The 20,147-nt window shown below is 40.8% G+C and overlaps 1 protein-coding gene and 1 pseudogene across 2 annotated transcripts in view; both read right to left on the bottom strand.

Moving 5' to 3' along the window:
- The window catches only part of LOC126355197 (probable pyruvate dehydrogenase E1 component subunit alpha, mitochondrial), a 101,060-nt gene extending 81,734 nt beyond the window's left edge, over positions 1 to 19,326 (bottom strand). The window contains exons 1-2 of one of the 2 annotated variants that reach the window (XM_050005425.1): positions 19,105 to 19,326; positions 13,377 to 13,526 (exon numbers count right to left, since the gene is read on the bottom strand). In XM_050005425.1, coding sequence (XP_049861382.1) covers positions 13,377 to 13,418 — 42 coding nt within the window. In that variant the 5' untranslated portion in view covers positions 13,419 to 13,526; positions 19,105 to 19,326. Of the gene's footprint in view, positions 1 to 13,178; positions 13,354 to 13,376; positions 13,527 to 19,104 lie in introns of those variants that run through there. The other variant, XM_050005426.1, reaches the window with a different exon arrangement.
- Positions 5,966 to 6,083, bottom strand: LOC126356660 (5S ribosomal RNA; annotated as a pseudogene).
- Positions 19,327 to 20,147: the final 821 nt, after the last annotated feature.

Here is a 20,147-nt window from a genome sequence, read left to right as displayed (position 1 = left end):
CTTCAAACTCTGCGGAAAGCACACACGCACAGCGAAGTCCCGAAAACACGTGACAATCCTGGTTTAATGTTGACAACATGCGCAGAACGCAATGCTCACTCCAGAGAGATGTACTCTTGACTTTGCCCAATGACTTCATAGGTAAGCCACAGATGATAGCTGACAAACATCTGAAAGCATAAAAAAATGTTCAGAAACAAAGAAATGTTCAGAAACAAAGAAATGTTCAGAAACAAAGAAATGTTCAGAAACAAAGAAATGTTCAGAAACAAAGAAATGTTCAGAAACAAAGAAATGTAGCACTGAGTACAGAGATCCGAACATGTACATCACGTGAACCCATATTGTAAAAAAGAATGTTATGTAAAGAAAAAATAATGATGCGCGATTTATGAAAGTCATAAAATAAATCAAATTAAAGAAACATGTGTGGGAATCAGGGAGTTTCGGGCTGATACCACAAAATATGCTAACAAAAATATCAGAAAACGTATTACACTTCAAGAAAATTACGACAAACCGAACACTGATATCATGTACGACGGAGGAAGTGGATACCAGTGTTACCCTTGGAGGAAAAAGCACCCGCCAAATATTGGTATTACCAATGGCCAAAAGAACAGGATACCTAGCATCGGTATCCTGTCCATCAGATTAACTGTACTGGTCAACTGAAAAAGAATAGGGCGGGCCGTTGTGGCGGAGCGGCTGTAGGCGCTCCAGTCCGGAACCGCTGCTGCTGCGGTCGCAGGTTCGAATCCTGCCTCAGGCATGGATGTGGGTGATGTCCTTAAGTTAGTTAGATTTAAGTAGTTCTAAGTCTAGGGTATTGATGACCTCAGATGTTAAGTCCCATAGTGCGTAGAGCCATTTGAACCATTTTTTGAAAAACAAGATACTAGTATTACCTACATCCAAAAGAATAACATACCTAACATTAGTATTCCGTACTTAAGTTGACCTATGTAGCTTTATTTCAGCTGACATGTATATTACCTAATGCGTAGAAACCGGTACCTCTACATTAGTATCCTGAAGTAAACTGAAAAATAACACACTAGTGTTACCCAACACAGAAAGAACGATAAACGTGACATAGGTATCCTATTCTTTACCAATGGCGGATACAATGGCAAATTAAAACGATTACACAAATTCTTTAATACGACGACCAACAACAAAACGCGTGCACTGTTTCTTTGGTTTAATTCTGCATTCATTCATTTATTTAAATTTACCATTTGACGCTTCGTTTCCCAAGATTTACTATCTAGGACTCATAAATAAATTATCAGCTGTGACTTGAATATGACGTCATTTGTCAAAGAGAACGTGTTGTATCCCATTTTTCAGTTGACCCAGTTAATTTGACCTGTAATTCAGTTTTCTTGTACTTTATTCTCTTTTTCTTTCATTTTAAACGTATCATCTGACGATGACATGGTACTAACACATTTGTGTGCCTCAGTGGCCGAGTGCTACCACTTCTTAAACAGCACCAAATAAAAGAAAACCTAACAAACTTAACTGTATGTACAGATAATAGTAATAATAATACTCATAATAATGATAATTCATACGGTTCAACTGTCTGGTGCAAGTCTTTCTATTGGACGCCACTTCGGCGGCTTACGTGTCCCTAACCTACCCAGTTGTCCAACCGTGGTAAAGGGACCCACATTTTAACGTGAAATCCGAACCACATGTTGTTTTGGCGACTCCTCGCATCGTTAAGAGACGACGGCTGGGTTAAAACGAACACTGAAAAATCCGTAACCACTCATTTTCTGTGCACCCGGTTTGGCACTGGACCGATAAGTATATAAATGGTTCATCTACAGGTTAGGATGAGTTAGTTTACGAGTATCAAAATATGTGACTTATATGATAGTATCTTTTGATTGCATTGACTTAGAGACGTAAATTTTTTACACTGCCAAGTAACCGTAGGTCTTAATATCTGACATAAATTTTAACTTGACACGTCTTTCCGTTCCTGAGAAAAATGGGTGTTCACTGTCGGACGGATAGGCAACAAAATTCTGTTTTATCGATTGAGGTAGAAAGCCCTAAGAAATACCGACTTCTGAGCTGTGACACTTCTCGCAAACTAGCGGTATTCTAGTACGCTTACCTCTTTAAAGCTTTAGGCCAAGTAGATTCCATAGATCAAGGTCAAGTGGCTCTGAGCACTATTGGACTTAACAGCTATGGTCATCAGTCCCCCTAGAACTTAGTACTACTCAAACCTAACTAAGCTAAGGACATCACATAACACCCAGTCATCACGAGGGAGAGAAAATCCCTGACCCCGCCGGGAATCGAACCCGGGAACCCGGGCGCGGGAAGCGAGAACGCTACCGCACGACCGCGAGCTGCGGACAGAGTCCATAGATCGAATGATGATGCGAGATGCGGGCACAAAATCGCGGTACTTTTGGACAGCATCTGTCTATGATAGCGACGTAATGACGTTCAAAATCTGTAGGGTGCTTACGTGCAAATCTTACGCCAACCATAGTCATGTGGCTGTTGTAGTCGATGGTATGTTGCAGACCGAAATTCGGTTATGTGCATCTGATTGCTCGTTGCATAGGTATTCCTACTCAGTGGTTAGGCTAGCACGTGGCAAAAAAGGGAAAAGAGATGGAAGGAAGGAATATATAGGGTGTCTATACAGGGGGAGAAAAACTTGAGGGCAATATTATAGAAAGAGAAGATGAAACGGGAGGTAAGATACTGTGAGAAAAATTTGACAGGGCACTGAAAGACCTAAGTCGAAACAAGGCCCGCTGAGCATGCGATATTCACTGAGAATTAATGAGATTGCTGGAAGAACCGGCCATGTCAAGAGTATTCCACCTGCTGCGGAAGATGCATGAAACAGGGGAAACACACTCAGACTTAGCCAGAATGTAATAGTACCAGTTACAAGCGAGGTGGAATACTGCTCAACCATCAGTTTTGTGGTATGGTACAGAGGGCGCGTTGCCACACAAAAGCTGACAACGAGAATCGATACCACAGACATTAGCGAGGGTTCTATGCAATCTGTAATGATGTATAAGAGGCGCTCCTGAATATCAGCTCTGCAGCACCCTCAGGTTGCCAGTGTAGTGTCGGGCATGCCAATGTTCGCCCAGTTCAAGACCTCAGCCATAGCAGTCAACATCATCGCGTAGGACAATGACTGTTGAAGTTTCTGATGAGATGTACTTCGTGAATGTTCCTTTTTCTATTGCAAGAGAACAGTTTATTCATTAGTGCATCAAGTGATCCTTCGCTGGTCATGACAGTTTTAAAGTATCCAGATTATCCAATATTCCGTGGCAAAGATTTGAGTCAAAGTTAAGTAAACCTTTTATTCATTTATGTAATAAGCCCCATAAGATTTCACACACATTTGAACATTTTTGTAGAGCATGAGTGGTTTCCCTATTTAGGAAGCACCATAACAGATGACAGTCGAATTGGGGAAGATATAAAATGCAGACAGCCAATAGCAATAAAAAAAAATCTGAAAAAGAAGACTTTAACATCGAGTATAAATTTAAACGTCAGAATTACTTTTCCGAAGATATTTATGTGGGTCGTGGTCTTGTATTCGAGGGAAACGTGAACGATAGTTAATTCAGACAAAATGATAGTAGAAACATTTGAAATGCGGTGCTATAGAAGAATGCTGAAAATTGGATGAGCAGATTCACTAACATATTAGGAAGAACTGAATCGAACGGGGAAAAACTAATTTATGACACAACCTGAGCAAAATAAGGGATCGGTTGATAGGACACATCCTGAGGCATCAAGGAACTGTCAATTTTGTAATGGAAGGAAGCGTGGGAGCTGAAAATTGTAGATAGAGATCGAGGCTTGAATACACTAAGCGGGTTCAAATGAATGAAGGATGCAGTCATTGTTCGGGCATGAAGAGGCTCGCACGGGCTAGAGAAGTATACATTTCTATGGACTGAGCATTCGGATGCGTAGAACGAGAATTCCACCCGCAACCTCTGCTACAGATTTTGTGACCGCGCATTTTAGCCGGTATAGCGCTAAAGAGTATTTTGAGTTTTATTAGTTCGCTGCTACTGATACAGCACCTTCAGAAGTACCGTGAAACTTTGCATGTGTGTTTTACAGACTTCCTAACAATTTGATACCAGGCCTAAAGATGTGACGAGCAACAGTATTTTGCTTTTTCGGAACAGTGTCGTAGCTCAGCGTTCAGGTTTTTTCGGTAACGGGAAAAGAATTGACAACCAACAATATTTTTTACTCTTTCCGTCGCACTTATTCATATTGTCGAATCCTTCCTTGTTCTAATTAATTACGTTAGAATGCCACTGTAGACGGCGCCGAAGTGTCACGAAGAAAGAACGTATTGGAATTATGAAACTGTTACAGTAAATACGGTAACCGATTTGCACCATCTGCTTGCCCACTATTATTTTCAGTTTTCCTTTGTTTACGATTCTGCTTCTTGTAGACAAGTAAAATGCCTGTAACATTTTTCCGTCATTTCATCAGAGAACAAAAACCATACACTACTCACAAAAAATAAAAAAAATACAAGATCAGTGCTCGAAGTTTGGAGCAACAAAAGGACAGCTAACAATACTCTTTTAATGTTTTCTGTTGCATTGATTATACTGTGGAATGTGTTCTCATTAACTGCTTTGTAATGACATTATACAGGAAACTGTTTCATGAAGACATACTAAACACACACAGGTTTGAGAACTTGCATAACTCGGAGGAAATTAATCAGACTGTCATGTATAAATTTTATCTCCAAATAAACGTAGTACGAATATGGGAGTTTATACAAATACACTTGCAAATTTATCTAGCACTTGTCTCGTAAACACATACTATAAAACCGCAGAAATTATCTCTTCAATACAATACTGTGCCTCCCTTTATTATAATATAAAGTGCCTCATACCAATATGACATCTGCAATTACACATTTGTTGCACATCCCTATGAAAAGTAACAGGATCTCGTTTCACATACTTCTCATTAAATCCGCAGCAACGACAATACTGCACCGTAGCTCATACTAAAACTCAAACATGCAGAAGCATATATAAGACAAGGCGTACGTGTAATATTCAAGTTACAGTATTACCGGAAATTGTAGACATGCAGCGTTGCCCCAAAATCACCTGACTAGCCCGATTAGATGTTGAGAACAACAGTAGGCTATGCTGACTCCATTGATGCATATACTCGTATTCAGTGGGTTAGAGCGGCGATTATGCTATCAGGAAATGCCAACTTCGATACGAACGCGACGTCCTGTGTCCATTACTTATGCACACCCACCTGAGAATGTAATGCACGACCTGCTTATCTGTTGACGATACAATGAATTTAGTTTGTGGACAGCCGCCCGTTTTGGTACCGACGGACAACCGACTGGTTTTAACAGCCGATTGGCCAGTCTGTTGGCTTTTCGTTCAGTTGGTTTTTTCAGTCGAAACAACTGAACGAAACTAGTCTTTCGCGGTTGTCAGCTATATTAATGTTTTCATTCACCCACACTCCGGATTTCATTGGTTTCACTGAAAGTAAGACAACGTACTGACACAAGTCACTGACATTTACGATAGTTATATGAATATTTTCTCTCATTTTCCTGGTTTCTGTGACTTCGTTTACATTAAGCGTACCATTCGTCCCCTAAAAAACGTGAAGTTCCCTTTTTTTGCTCGCGTGTTCCGCGTACCCAGAATTTTTGTTGGGGGCGCGAATAATTCTCATATTTTCGTGATACTAAACTCACTCCGTCCGAACAGGCCGCCGTGTCATCCTTAGCCCACAGGCGTCACTGGATGCGGATATGGAGAGGCATGTGGTCACGCTCTCCCGGCCGTATGTCAGATCCGTGACCGGAGCCGCTACTTCTCCATTAAGTAGCTCCTCAGTTTTGCCTCACAAGAGCTGGGTGCACCCCGCTTGCCAACAGCGCTCGGCACGCAGGATGGTCACCCATCCAAGTGGTAGCCCAGTCCGACAGCGCTTAACTTCGGTGATCTGACGGGAACCGGTGTTACCACTGCGGCAATTCTGTTGGCATTTTCGTGATACCGTCTTCATAAATTAAAAACCGAATTATTACGTCATTTCTTGCTGAAAGAAATGATGCATCGACGCTTGTTTCACTGATTCTTATTGTTGAATGCGTTTTCTGAACAGATGAAGTTTGCTTAGGCTAGTGTTGTCAACTAATGCGGTATGTTGTCATCTGCGTAAACTAAGTTACTGTGCCCAAGCGCAGGTGCACCTTTTCTTTCAACTTGAATGGAGGAAAACCCTTTCTTCAAAGAGGCAAAGCTTAGTTGTGAAGTTACAGTAAAATTTGCAATGCTACATTTTCGATTGCACGTGTTGGGAACTCGGATATTGTTCAGCATGACAAATGTAACGAACATACGCTAGCTTCTTCTACTGCTGTTGCAACAACCGCTAAAATCAATTACTTCTTCACAAAAAATAACGGGTAAGTTTTTTTCACACATCCTAAGAAGTTCTGCTCACGTTGTTTGTATGTAACATGCATTAAGAAATGTAAAACATCACCTGGATAAAAATGCTTTATTAATGGGCTGTTATGAAATCATATTCTTGCTGTTCAGGATCAGAGTTTTTACGTTAATAATGAAAGATATATTATCGTTGAGAGATGACCTGGTACTTGATCGTAACTGCTACTAAGAGATTTCATTACAGTCGACTTTACGTAGTGAGTTATGTTGTTAGCTGTAATTAGCATCAAGATAGAATGGTCAAATAGTAAAAGCATAATTTGTGAAATTACATGAAATGAAGAGGCTACTTTGGCTTCAGTTGAGGAAATTTTAGCATACCATACCACGTGTCATAATCACAGCTACAGTTCTGTGTATTCCATAATCAATATCATTAAAAACTCTATGACGGCAATATTAGTTGTAAACTAACAAAACCTGAATCCATTGTTAATGGTGTATTAATTCCTTGGTGCAGACTACTTCTTAAAGGAGATCTTGACTGTGTAAGCCTTGTTTGCTTTAATATCATTACTCACAAGTCAACAAAGTTCCTTCCAGTACTAGTTACGTATTTCACTTCATTAAACGGAGTCCATAAAAATATTGGAATTATTTTTATTGAAAATGAAGCTTTTAACATCTAAAAATGGGATGTCCGTTCTGCATTATCACTGCCTAAAACCAAAGTTTGTTTATCTGCTGACAGCACAAACATTTTGTATGTAAACAGACATGGCAGAGAAAATATTTTTGCTAAATTAGATACAAGCCTTGGTAGGAATTATTTTATAGGTGTGGGTTGTGTGAATATATCATCCACAACAGTGTGGGAACACGCGTTCGAAAGTTGGCAGTTCATGTAGATAATATTATTTGTAAAATTTACTTATATTTTTAGGTTTATACTGTTAGGGTGGAAAGACTGGGAGAGTTCTGGTATTTTGGAAACATCAGTTACCATCAATTGCCAGGTTACAGAAGAACAAGATGAGCGACATTGGTTCCTGATTTTGAAAGAAATTTAAATTTGTCTTGCTCTAAATTCATTTTTCCACTTGGAATCGGGAATCGCGTCGTCTTTTATCTTTGCAATCAGTTTTCAATAATGAGGAATCTGAATTGTGGTTGTGGTTTACTAATAGTTGATCAATCTTTTTTAAACAACCAGAAGAGAAATCGAAAAGCAGCATGCCTTTCTTCTAGAGACACTGTCTTGTTGTGAATTATTCCTAACAAACATAAAAACAGGAAAAAAAATTTTGTGAGTTTCAAGATTAAATCTATGTTGAAGGGCCTGTATGACAGTAATCAAGCTGTTAACAGTAAGTTTTATTCCTATGTTCACTCATGGTATAATGTAGTACTTGAATACTTTGTTTCATGGGGGAAGCAGTTTTCTGATTATAGTCGACTTTGTTGCACCAATTTGAAAAATAAGCTGTAGTGGAGTTATATAGAATCAAGCGTACCATTGATTCAAAAAGTAAGCAGTGTAAAAATTGGTAGTGCATAATTGTTTGATGAATATTGTCTTGTCAAAACAACTGGAACAATTCAAAGAAAGAAGTGTGCATTATATGGGTTGTAATATTTAAAGTTTAAAAGAAAATTGCGTAAAAGTAGTAATCTTGCTTAAAATTCTAAAACCTGCTCTGTGCATCCCGGGGTTGAATCTGGGAAATAATTTTTGGTTTTCAAAAATGAATTATTATTGTGCATGTGATACTACAGATGTTTTAAGTAGTACAATTGCGAATACAATGTTTTTGAAGTGTAGTCTAACCATTTCATGTGCAGACCTGTATGACAGATTGTTATGCAGTAAGCAGTTACGTGAGCAAATTCACACAGGTGAAAAATACCAAGAAAATTCTAGTAATATGAAGGATTTGTAGGTATACTTAAAGTACAATATTAATAATCATTGTTCTGATGCAAAGTGCATTATTCAGTATCATGTTTCCGTCATCCTAATGTTCTGTTAGCCTATGCATCAACCACAGCTATGCTTGTCAACTTCTTTTTATACACAAATAGCAAATTCAAGGAGATGTGAATTAAAAAATATTTCTGAAAATTAAATATTTTCAAAATTCTAATTAAATACGAATTCCTGGCATAAAATATGGTTTTTTAGTTGGTTTTAAAATGTTGATACTGGTGCTACATTATAAACTTGTGTAAATCATTACCTTCTTACCTAAATTTATTGAAGATCTGTGTCTCTCTTCCCACTGCTCTGAGCCCTACACCGATCATTTTATTTAGGCAAATTGTAATGTTTCGTGAACAGAAAGCATATAAGATATATCTTTTCAAATTATTTACTGAAATTTTCACTTGCCTTTTAAGCATATACTGTCGCAATTATTTTTGATCATATGTTAATGTTCTTTGAATTTCTTTCATTTAGTTTTATAACATGAATCATCCATGACGATATTGTACATCACAGTGAATTTATCTTCAGGATCACTTTTCATCCAGTCATATGACTTCTTCCATTCCCACGCCATTGAGCATTTTGGCATTCTGACCAGACACGAAGTTCACTATTCAGTAAACGCCTACTCATAAAAATGGACAAAAACGGAACTAAATGCTACATATTAACACCCAATAAAAGCAGATATCGGAAAGACAGTAACAAAAGTTGTTAACAAAGTGCAGTAAACAATAATTATTCAAAAGTGCCAAAACAACCGAATGTATCCGCTGAGAATTGAATGCGCCAGGTTTTGTCGAATGTTTTCATTTGTTTGTACCCACAGACTGATTTTACTCGAAGGAAATGAATGAATGAATAATTATCCTATGCATACGTCAAACTACAACCGACTGCATCGACCGTTTCATTCGGTCGCTCCAGCACACTGGTTTCACGCAAAAGAGTGAATCAATAGTTCAACAAAAAACAATTCATTACGTTTCTTTGACAAAGATCTTTGGCGTGACGCAAAAGTGGTATTACGCTGTCGTCAAATACTCCGTCATAGTTCAGTTAGAATAACTAGCGTGTAATAACAGAAGAACCATGCGATATCAGTAATTTTTGAGAATATTTCTCGCTTTGAAACAGCGGTTTGGCTAAAAATAGTGACGTTCGTGGAGTTACAACACCCTCTCTATTCACCGCCTCCGGCTTCCCTCATGGTATGAGGGTCTGAGAACAGTCAAACACTGGCCGAAACCGGTTACCATCGAAATAAATGTTTTTCTGTCGACACTGCTTATAGTCCAGTTTTAAAGTATATATGATATCAGCTGATAAACTGCTGTTTTTAATTGTGTTAGTTCTATAGTTCTCATTCACGTATTTTTGCAATACGGAACGAAATGCGATCAAACCAATATCCCACCACCTACTAATGTTAAGATACATTAAATAAAATCGGAGTGCAATGTAATGTATACAGTTCACACTATGCGAGTCGTAATCTAATCATGAAAGAAATCATTTAACATGAGAAATGAATTGTAACTCGATGGGTTTTAAGTTCGAAAGGGGCTGATTGTGCGTACATCCGCGTGCATGCCAAGTACTTTCTGATGCTTTATGCCGACTGGAGCTCGCTTTCGCGAATTGCTTCGCGTATTTCAGACTCATTTTAGTACATTCAAAACTAGACACGATTTTTAGATTGTTGCACTTGAGCTGTTGTTTATTCTGATATAAGACCGTTTGACCTTGTCTTTGCTTTTTCTTTCCCGGCTGTAACATTTAGATCTCTATCATGTCCACTCGTGACGCAGTCTCCTTTATGTGCATATGTTATCTTACAGCTAGCGCGTGTTCCATTCCATTTCACACAAAATCGAATTCCTGTTCACTTTCAGCTAACACTGATGCATCATCAATGAATGGTGTTGTGCTAACTTTCTGTGCTGGACAAACAACAAAAGTACTTTAATTCCCTTTTCAGTGAACAAAAAAGCAACGGAGGTAACAATGATCTGCCTTAATTTTTTTTCTTGTTTGACTTCTTTTAAAAATGTCAGTACTGACCATTCTAATCCGCTTTGAAGAAAGAGAGTTGATTTCCATCTCCCTGCCTAAAAAAGACAATTCATTTTATTTCATCCCAGATTGTAAAACGCCTTTCCATATTTATTGCGCAATAACCTCCGAAATATGACCTCCTTTGCATTTTGAATGCGCTCCGTACACTCAACACACGATCGTTTTGCGTTGTGCTTATACATTCCAGCTGCTTGCAGCAAACAGAAGATGATCGCCTTCTTTGATAAAATCTAAGGTGAGACTCTAGATTTGATCCAATAAATCTGACGAAAGGTGACATGTGACTGAAGTTCATTACACTAAACCAAATATAAACTGACGTAAAAAAAATCGAAACACCAATAAGAGGCTGTGCGACATAACGAAAGTTGGTAGTCGCGTTTCAAAGTCAAAAAATATAACGTAAATTTGACACCAATCGCATAAGAGTGGCACTAATAGCTCCACATGTTTGCTTTAAATACACGCTGTAACTGTGGTAAGAGTTAAGTCCCACTTGCCATTGGACATGATGAGTTGATGTTAGTCAAGAATGCCTTTAAAGCGACACCTCACTAAGTTTCATCGAGGTCGTGTAGTGGGGCTACGAGAAACTGGATGTTCCTATTGCAGGGAGACTTCTAGGAATATAGCCACTCTACAGGATTACTGGGAGCAGTGCTCACGAGAATGTGCAATTGCAAGAACATGGGGCTGCGGACGGCTCTGGCTCATCGCACTGCATCTGCAGCAGCAATTTGAGCAGCAGTTGGCACCACAGTGACGCAATGAACTGTTACAAATCGGTTGCTTGAAGGATGGTCTGGATGCCTGGGAGTGTGCATTCCATTGACCCCAAACCACCGCCATTTCCCACAATAGTGGTGGCAAGGCAGAGGTCATTGGATGGCAGGGTGGAGGTCTGTCATGCTTTCTGGTGAAGTCGCGTTCTGCCTCGGTGTCAGTGATGACTATGTCTTGGTTAGGAGGAGGTGCATTGAACGTTCTGGCGGTAACACCGGTTATTAATGTTCCGTTATTCCACATTTGCGACGGCCTATCTCACACGTACATTAAACTGTGATCTAGCGATGTTAATCACTTAAATACGTTACCTAGAAAAGTGTATTTCCTAAATTTCATTACTCTACATTAATTACACTACTCGCCATTAAAATTGCTACAAAACGAAGATGACGTGCTATAGATGATGACGTGCTATATATGCGAAAGTTAATGTACAGGAAGAAGATGCTGTGTTAGCTTTTCAGAGCATTTACACGAGGTTGGCGCCGGTGGCGACACCTGCAACGTGCTGACATTAGGAAAGTTTCCAACCGATTTCTCACACACAAACAACAGTTTACCGGCGTTGTCTGGTGAAACGTTGTTGTGATGCCTCGTGTAAGGAGGAGAAATGCGTAGCATCACGTTTCTGACTTTGATAAAGGTCGGATTGTAGCCTATCGCGATTGCAGTTTATCGTATCGCGACATTGCTGCTCGCATTGGTCGAGATCCAATGACTGTTAGCAGAATATGGAATCGGTGGGTTCAGGAGGGTAATACGGAACGCCGTGTTGGATCCCAACGGCCTCGTATCACTAGCAGTCGAGATGACAGGCATCTTTTCCTCATGGCTGTAACGGATCGTGCAGCCACGTCTCGATCCCTGAGTCAACAGATGGCGACGTTTGCAAGACAACAACCATCTGCACGAACAGTTCGACGACGTTTGCAACAGCATGAGCTATCAGATCGGAGACCATGGCTGCGGTTACCCTTGACGCTGCATCACAGACAGGAGCGCCTGCGATGGAGTACTCAACGACGAACCTGGATGCACTAATAGCAAAACGTCATTATTTCGGATGAATCCAGGTTCTGTTTACAGCATCGTGATGGTCGGATCCGTGTTTGACGACATAACGGTGAACGCACATTGGAAGCGCGTATTCGTCATCGCCATGCTGGCGTGATGGTATGGGGTGCCATTGGTTACACGTCTCGGTCACCTCTTGTTCGCACTGACAGCACTTTGAACAGTGGACGTTACACTACAGATGTGTTACGACCCATGGCTCTGCCCTTCATTCGATCCCTGCGAAACCCTACATTTCAGCAGGATAATGCACGATCGCATGTTGCAGGTCCTGGACGGGCCTTTCTGGAGACAGAAAATGTTCGACTGCTGCCCTGGCCAGCACGTTCTCCAGATCTCTCACCAATTGAAAACATCTGGTCAATGGTGGCCAAGCAACTGACTCGTCACAATACTCCAGTCACTACTCTTGATGAACTGTGGTATCGTGTTGAAGCTGCATGGGCAGCTGTACCTGTACACTCCATCCTAGGTATGTTTGAGTCAATGCCCAGGCGTATCAAGGCCATTATTACGGCCTGAGGTGGTTGTTCTGAGTATTTATTTCTCAGGATCTAAGCACCCAAAATGCGTGAAAATGTAATCGCATGTCAGTTCTAGTATAATATATTTGTCCAATGAATAGCTGTTTATCATCTGCGTTTGTTGGTGTAACAATTTTAAGGGCCAGTAGTGTATGTTTTGGTGGTGCGATTTCCTTACTTTAGTGTACTTCACAACGCAACTTTATCAAAGAAATTTGATAGTGTAATATTGACCTAGGAATACCCATGATGAAATCGTATGTTTTGGTAAGGTTGGTCTCGTCACTATTTGTTGGACGAGGTGCCCGTTAAAGTTATCCACACTTCCCTGGAGTACTTTGTCTTCTGGGCCTGCGACGTCGCTGCTGAGAGTCGGGGAAGTCACACACGCACACACCGGCACACACGAGATGACACGACACGCAGACGCACCGTGGAGCCGCGTAGCGCGGCGCGCAGTCCTGCAGCCAGCATGGTGGGGGTGGACGCCGTTCTGCGCCCGGGCAGCGACTGGCGGCGCGGCCGTAAGACGGTGCCGCTGGCTGGGTCCGCTGCTTGCTTGTGCCGCGGCTATGTTTAAACCTGGCGAGACACGCCCACGGGACGGGATTAGCTCTGGCATTTCGCGGCCGCCTTGGCTCCTCCTCGACGCTGCACAAACACACGCGCGCACACACACTCGTAACTAGGCGTGAGGGTGGGGGCGGACGAAGCATTTCTGTAGATATTACAAGAAAATAAACACTGGTGGGGTACAGTGGTTTCACTAATCGAGAAAGAGCCAAAAAACCACTAAGAGTTCGTATGAGGGTGGTCCATTGATAGTGACCGGGCCAAATATCTCACGAAATAAGCGTCAAACGAAGAAACTTCAAAGAACGAAACTTGTCTAGCTTGAAGGGGAAAACCAGATGGTTCTATGGTTGACCCACTAGATGGCGATGCCATAGGCCAAACGGATTTCAACTGCGTATTTTTAAATAGGAACCCCCCATTTTTAACGCATATTCGTGTAGTACGTAAAGAAATATGAATGTTTTAGTTGGACCACTTTTTACCCTTTGCGATAGATGGCCCTGCAATAGTCACAAACGTATAGTTATGTGGTATCGCGTAACATTCCGCCAGTTCACACGATATTTGCTTCGTGTTGAAATGGACCGTTCACCAATTGCGGAAAAGGTCGATATTGTATTGATGTATGGATATTGTGATCAGAATACCCAACGGGCGTGTCTTATGTATGCAGCTCGGTATCCTGGACGACATCATCCAAGTGTCCGGACCGTTCGCCGGATAGTTACGTTATTTAAGGAAACAGGAAGTGTTCAGCCATTCGTGTAGTACGTAAAGAAATATGAATGTTTTAGCTGGACCACTTTTTTCCCTTTGCGATAGATGGCGCGGTAATAGTCACAAACATATGGCTCACAGTTTTAGACGAACAGTTGGTAACAGGTAGGTTTTTTAAATTAAAAAGCATTTGAACATTTTATTTCGGTTGTTCCAATGTAATACATGTACCTCTGAGAAATTATAATTTCTGAGAACGCATGCTGTTGCAGCGTGATTACCTGTAAATATCACATTAATGCAATAAATGCTCAAAATGATGTCCACCAACCTCAATGCATTTGGTAATACGTGTAACGACATTCCTCTCAACAGCGAGTAGTTCGCCTTCCCTAATGTTCGCACATGCATTGACAATGCGCTGACGCGTGTTCTCAGGCGTTGTTGGTGGATCACGATAGCAAATATCCTTCAAATTTCCCCACGGAAAGAAACCCTGGGACGTCAGATCCGGTGATAGTGCGCGCCATGGTATGGTGCGTCGGCGAAAAATCCACCTGTCATGAAATATGCTATTCAGTATCGCTTCAACAGCACGCGAGCTATGTGCCGGACATCCATCATGTTGGAAGGGCATCGCCATTCTGTCATGCAGTGAAACATCTTGTAGTAACATTGGTAGAACATTACGTAGGAAATCACCATACACTGCATCATTTACATTACCATCGATAAAATGGGGGCCAATTATCCTTCTTCCCATAGTGCTGCACCATACATTAACCCGCCAAGGTCACTGATGTTCGACTTGTCGCATCCATCGTGGATTTTCCGTTTCCCAATAGTGCATATTATGCCGGTTTATGTTACCGTTGTTGGTGAATGACGCTTCGCTCCTAAATAGAACGCGTGCAAAAAATCTGTCATCGTCCCGTAATTTCTCTTGTGTCCAGTGGCAGAACTGTACACGACGTTCAGAGTCGTTGCCATGCAATTCCTGGTGCATAGAAATATGGTACGCGTGCAATCGATGTTGATGTAGCATTCTCAACACCGACGTTTTTGAGATTCCCGATTCTCGCTCAATTTATCTGCTACTGATGTGCGGATTAGCGGCGACAGGGGCTAAAACACCTACTTGGGCATCATCATTTGTTGCAGATCGTGGTTGACGTTCCACATGTGGCTGAGCATTTCCTGTTTCGTTAAATAACGTTAACTATCCGGCGAAGGGTCCGGACACTTGGATGATGTCCAGGATACCGAGCTGCATACATAAGACACGCCCGTTGGGTATTCTGATCACAATATCCATACATCAATACAATATCGACCTTTTCCGCAATTGGTGAACGGTCCATTTCAACACGAAGCAAATATCGTGTGAACTGGCGGAATGTTACGCGATACCACATAACTATACGTTTGTGACTATTGCAGGGCCATCTATCGCAAAGGGAAAAAAGTGGTCCAACTAAGACATTCATATCTCTTTTCGTACTACACGAATATCTCATAAAAATGGGGGTTCCTATTTAAAAAACGCAGTTGATATCTGTTTGACCTATGGCATCGCCATCTAGCGGGCCAACCATAGCGCCATCTGGTTTCTCCCTGCAAGCTAGAAGAGTTTCGTTCTTTGTAGTTTTTTCGTTTGATGCTTATTTCGTGAGATATTTGGCCCGGTCACAATCAACTGACCACCCTGTATACACTGCAGGGGAAAAATAAATTGTGCACCTGGAAAGACGACGACGATTTTGATCCGATGATAGCATGTGCCACCTGGGGGATAGTACTGATAATGGTTCAACGTTGTCTGCCAACAGCGTAGTGGAATAGCTACCAAAGTACCATCTCTGTCTACCGTTAAATAGGGAATGCTCACAGCGGAAGGCTCAGTGTGGTGCAAACCTGTGAAGAAAGCAGGAAACCATGCCACAGATATGCGCTCGTGCTTCCTACAGCCAACTTAGGAAGTTTGAAAGGATTCAGAGTGTGCCCTTCCGATTGGCGGGGTGGTGCTTTCGGAGAACTGCCGCATTGCTTGGAAGTGCTGCATGCAGTGGTGCTGGCATCAGCGGTCATGTGGACTTTCTCACATCTGTAGAAGAGATTCTGGACGTCCACGCAGCACACATTCCCGGCAGAATTGTCGTGCTGTAAGGGCAGCAGTGGCAGATTGTGCAACTACCACAGCAGAGAAAAGACGGGTTGTGAGCCCAGACGTGTCAACGCAAACAGTTGCGAACTTTTATTAGCAGTAGGACCTCGGGCATGCACAACTCCAGCCTGCCTCCCACTCACGCCCCAGTATCGAAGTGCACGGTTCGACTGGTGCCATCGCAGGATCGCTTGGAAAATGGTTCAAAATGGCTCTGAGCACTATGGGACTTAACATCTGTGCTCATCAGTCCCCTAGAACTTAGAACTACTTAAACCTAACTAACCTAAGGACATCACACAACACCCATGCCAGAGGCCGGATTCGAACCTGCGACCGTAGCAGTCACGCGTTTCCGGACTGAGCGCCTTTACCGCGAGACCACGGCGGCCGGCTTGGAAAATGGTATTAGCCTATAGTGACGAAAAAGATACTGCCTGCACGCAAGTGAAGGCTGTTTGCGAGTGCGACGTAAACTGTTGAGTGCTGTCGCATAGAACGCATTCTTCCAAGACACACCTGCCCCATCCTAGGGATTATGGTCTGGGTGCGATAAGCTACAACTCTCGTTCGTTTCTGGACGGGATGCTAGCCAGTGCTCGGTACACGAAGAATGTTGCTTTTGTCGTTCTCGCAACAGGCAAGTGATGTGTTGTTCCAGCAGGACAATGTTCGCCCACGTAGTGCCTGTGAAACTCAACCGCTCTGCAAGACGTGCGGTATATTGCTCTCCTGGCCGTTGTCGGTTACCAGACCAGTTTTAACAGTGCCTCTGCTACTAGGTCAAGTATCTCCTCAGTTGGTACCACACTTTTTTGGTGCACCGCTTTCCAGTCTTCTCAGTGAGCAAAAGTTGCTGGCAGTACCGGGAACCGAAACTGGATCTGTCATGTAGCAGTCAGTAACTACAAAAAGGTATATAGGAGAGTAATTAATCTAGCAAACGTATTACGTAACGATAGACTAATAAGGAAGTCAGACAATAAATCAAGGACCAGATGGTAAATTGTTAAAAGAGAAATTGGAAAAAGCTCTAAAGAGCAGGATACTGTACTTAAATCTAGCGATAACATTGAAATAAAGGAGGATGTCTTGCCCAATTACATTAACAACTACTTTCTAAATGTACCTGATAAATTAAGCAAGAGCTTTACCAAAGAATAGAAAACAGCTCCAAAAGTAGTCAGTGGCATGTTAATAAGTCCCACTAATAAATATGAAATACTGAAAGTAATTAACAGTATGAAACCAAAAATTTTTGCAGGACTGGATGAAGTGCCAGTGACAATATTTAAAAAAGTCGCCACACAAATCTTGGAACCACTGGTACATATTGCCAATTTATCATTCAACAAAAGTGTGTTGACCCAGAGGCTGAAAATTCCTAAGGTTAAACCATTATTTAAAAATGAGGATATACATAAGGTAGAAAACTATAGACCTATGTCCCTCCTTCCATCTTTATCAAACATTTTTGAAAAACTGATGAAAATTAGACTCATAAGCTACCTTGTAATCAACACAATTTTCGTACAGGTTACAGCACAGAAACAGCTATACAGGCCTATCCGGAAGAAAGTATTAGAAATTTAGCCAATAAAAAATGTGTGGTAGGGATCAACCTAGATCTCTCAAAGGCCTTCGATACAGTAGATCATCAAATTCCATGAAATAAAGTCTGGTCTACAAAATTTTTGGGCATGTACATTGATCAGCAATTGAACTGGAAAGACCATATCACATACACAACCAAAAAACTCAGTTCAGCATGTTTTGCACCGAGAATAATTACTAGAGTTTGCAGTGCAGAGTATACAAGATTAGTGTATATGGCTTATTTCGATTCTATTATATCCTATGGAATAAAGTTCTGGGATGCAACCAAATGTCGCTTGAGAGAGGTTTTTAAATTACAAAAAAGAGCCATTAGAATTATTACACACAGCTCTCCACAAACACACTGCAAGCCCTTGTTCGTGCAGCTAAACGTACTTACTGTACCATCTTTGTACATATTAAAAAGCATACTGCATACAAGAACACATTTGAGTAGTTTACATGTAAATTCAGATCTTCATGACTACAATACACGTATCTGTGAGAATCTGCATGTAGAAAGAACAAGAAAAACAAAAACTCAAAAACATGTGAACCACTATAGAATAAAGCTTTATAATGCTCTGCTACTCTGCATCAGGGTAACAGAATATGATGGAAAATTTAAGTGATAATTTAAAAAGTTTATGATAAATAAATGTTTTTATAGCATAGAGGAATATTTTGAATCCTTAAATCACTAACTGATAGTTGTATTGTCAATATCATGTTGTTCTGATTGTCAGTTCTACGTCTCATTTATACTCTTTTAACTCTAAATTATGTGTAATATGTCTTCTCTAAAATGTACTAAATATATGTAAATCCATCATATACAGTACATGTTAAAAGAGCATACAAAAGAACAACACATTAATTCAATGTTTTAATTTTCAACATAATGATAATTTTGTGTGTTTGTTAGAAATTTGTAATATTCTATTCTGGACAGTATTATGACAATTCCTATATCATGTAAATGATGAAAAGGATGATAATAAATGAAATTAAATGTGCTGCCTATAGTTGTAAAACGACTGTAGACCACCATAAGTAAGCATGGTCTACTTAACTCTTCCAAGTAGCTTTGCTGAGTTTGGGTCATACCTGCATAAACTGCACGTTGGGTTTGTTGCACACCTATTGTGCATTACCTCACAATGATCACTTACTTTACGTATGCAATCAGTGTCTTACTGAATTCCTCTTAAAAATCGGAAGCGGTGAACCGTCTAGAAACTGAGTGAGGACTTAGAAAAGGCCGCGTAACCAACGGAACGTTTTTGTACTAAGAGTACATAGTTATATTCCTAGCTATTACTTAGGAACAAAGAGTATTTATAGCAAAACTGAAATTGTCGATGTTTAATTCATATTTTATTCTCATTTCTAAAATGAAACAGGTGTGTTGTAGTAAACGTAAAGACAACAACACAGATTTATCATCTAGCACTAGGAAACGCAATTTCCTCAACAGAAGGTAAAATAAAAAATATATCAAACGACGCTTCAACACTTCCTCGAACTTATATAAAACATGTGTAGAAAAATTACCGAACTGTGATTTTGATAGAGGGCAACTCTAGCGCTGGCCACACAGCTACAGTCGTAGTTGGGTCTCAATCTAAATAAATGTAGTGTATTGCACGTAAATAAGGTTCATTACTATTTCCTAGGTCACTTAACCAGATAACTTTTTGTCAACACATCCTCGATTTTGAAACCAGACCTTTGCGTGTAGCCCCTGACACAGTGCTCTACTGCAAACTGTTAAGTAAGGCCCGGGTACACGGAGTAGGTTCCCAGGTGTGTGACTGGATCGAAAATTTCTTACGCAACGGAACGCAGTACGTTGTCCTCAACGGCGAGTGTTCATGAGGGACACGGATATAGTCAGGAGTGCCCCAGAGAAGTGTGATAGGACCCTCTTGTTCTCTGTATACACTGGTGTGCAAAACTTTAGAACGAAAGTGAGTTTATCGTGATGTGCCACTGCCAAGTAACATAGATCGATAAAACTTGGTCCTTACATATGGACAAATTCTACAGTAAAGTACAGAAGCAAACTGAAAGAAAGAAGAATGTAGACAATTTTAGACCTATATTTCTATCCCATCACTGTTTGATAAAGTTATTGAAAAAGCTGCGTA

The sequence above is a fragment of the Schistocerca gregaria genome, chromosome 3, assembly GCF_023897955.1.
Source record: "Schistocerca gregaria isolate iqSchGreg1 chromosome 3, iqSchGreg1.2, whole genome shotgun sequence".
NCBI classification, from domain to species: Eukaryota; Metazoa; Arthropoda; class Insecta; order Orthoptera; family Acrididae; genus Schistocerca; species Schistocerca gregaria.
Note: the sequence above shows the minus strand (reverse complement) of the source record. Positions and strands in the feature narration are given on the sequence as shown.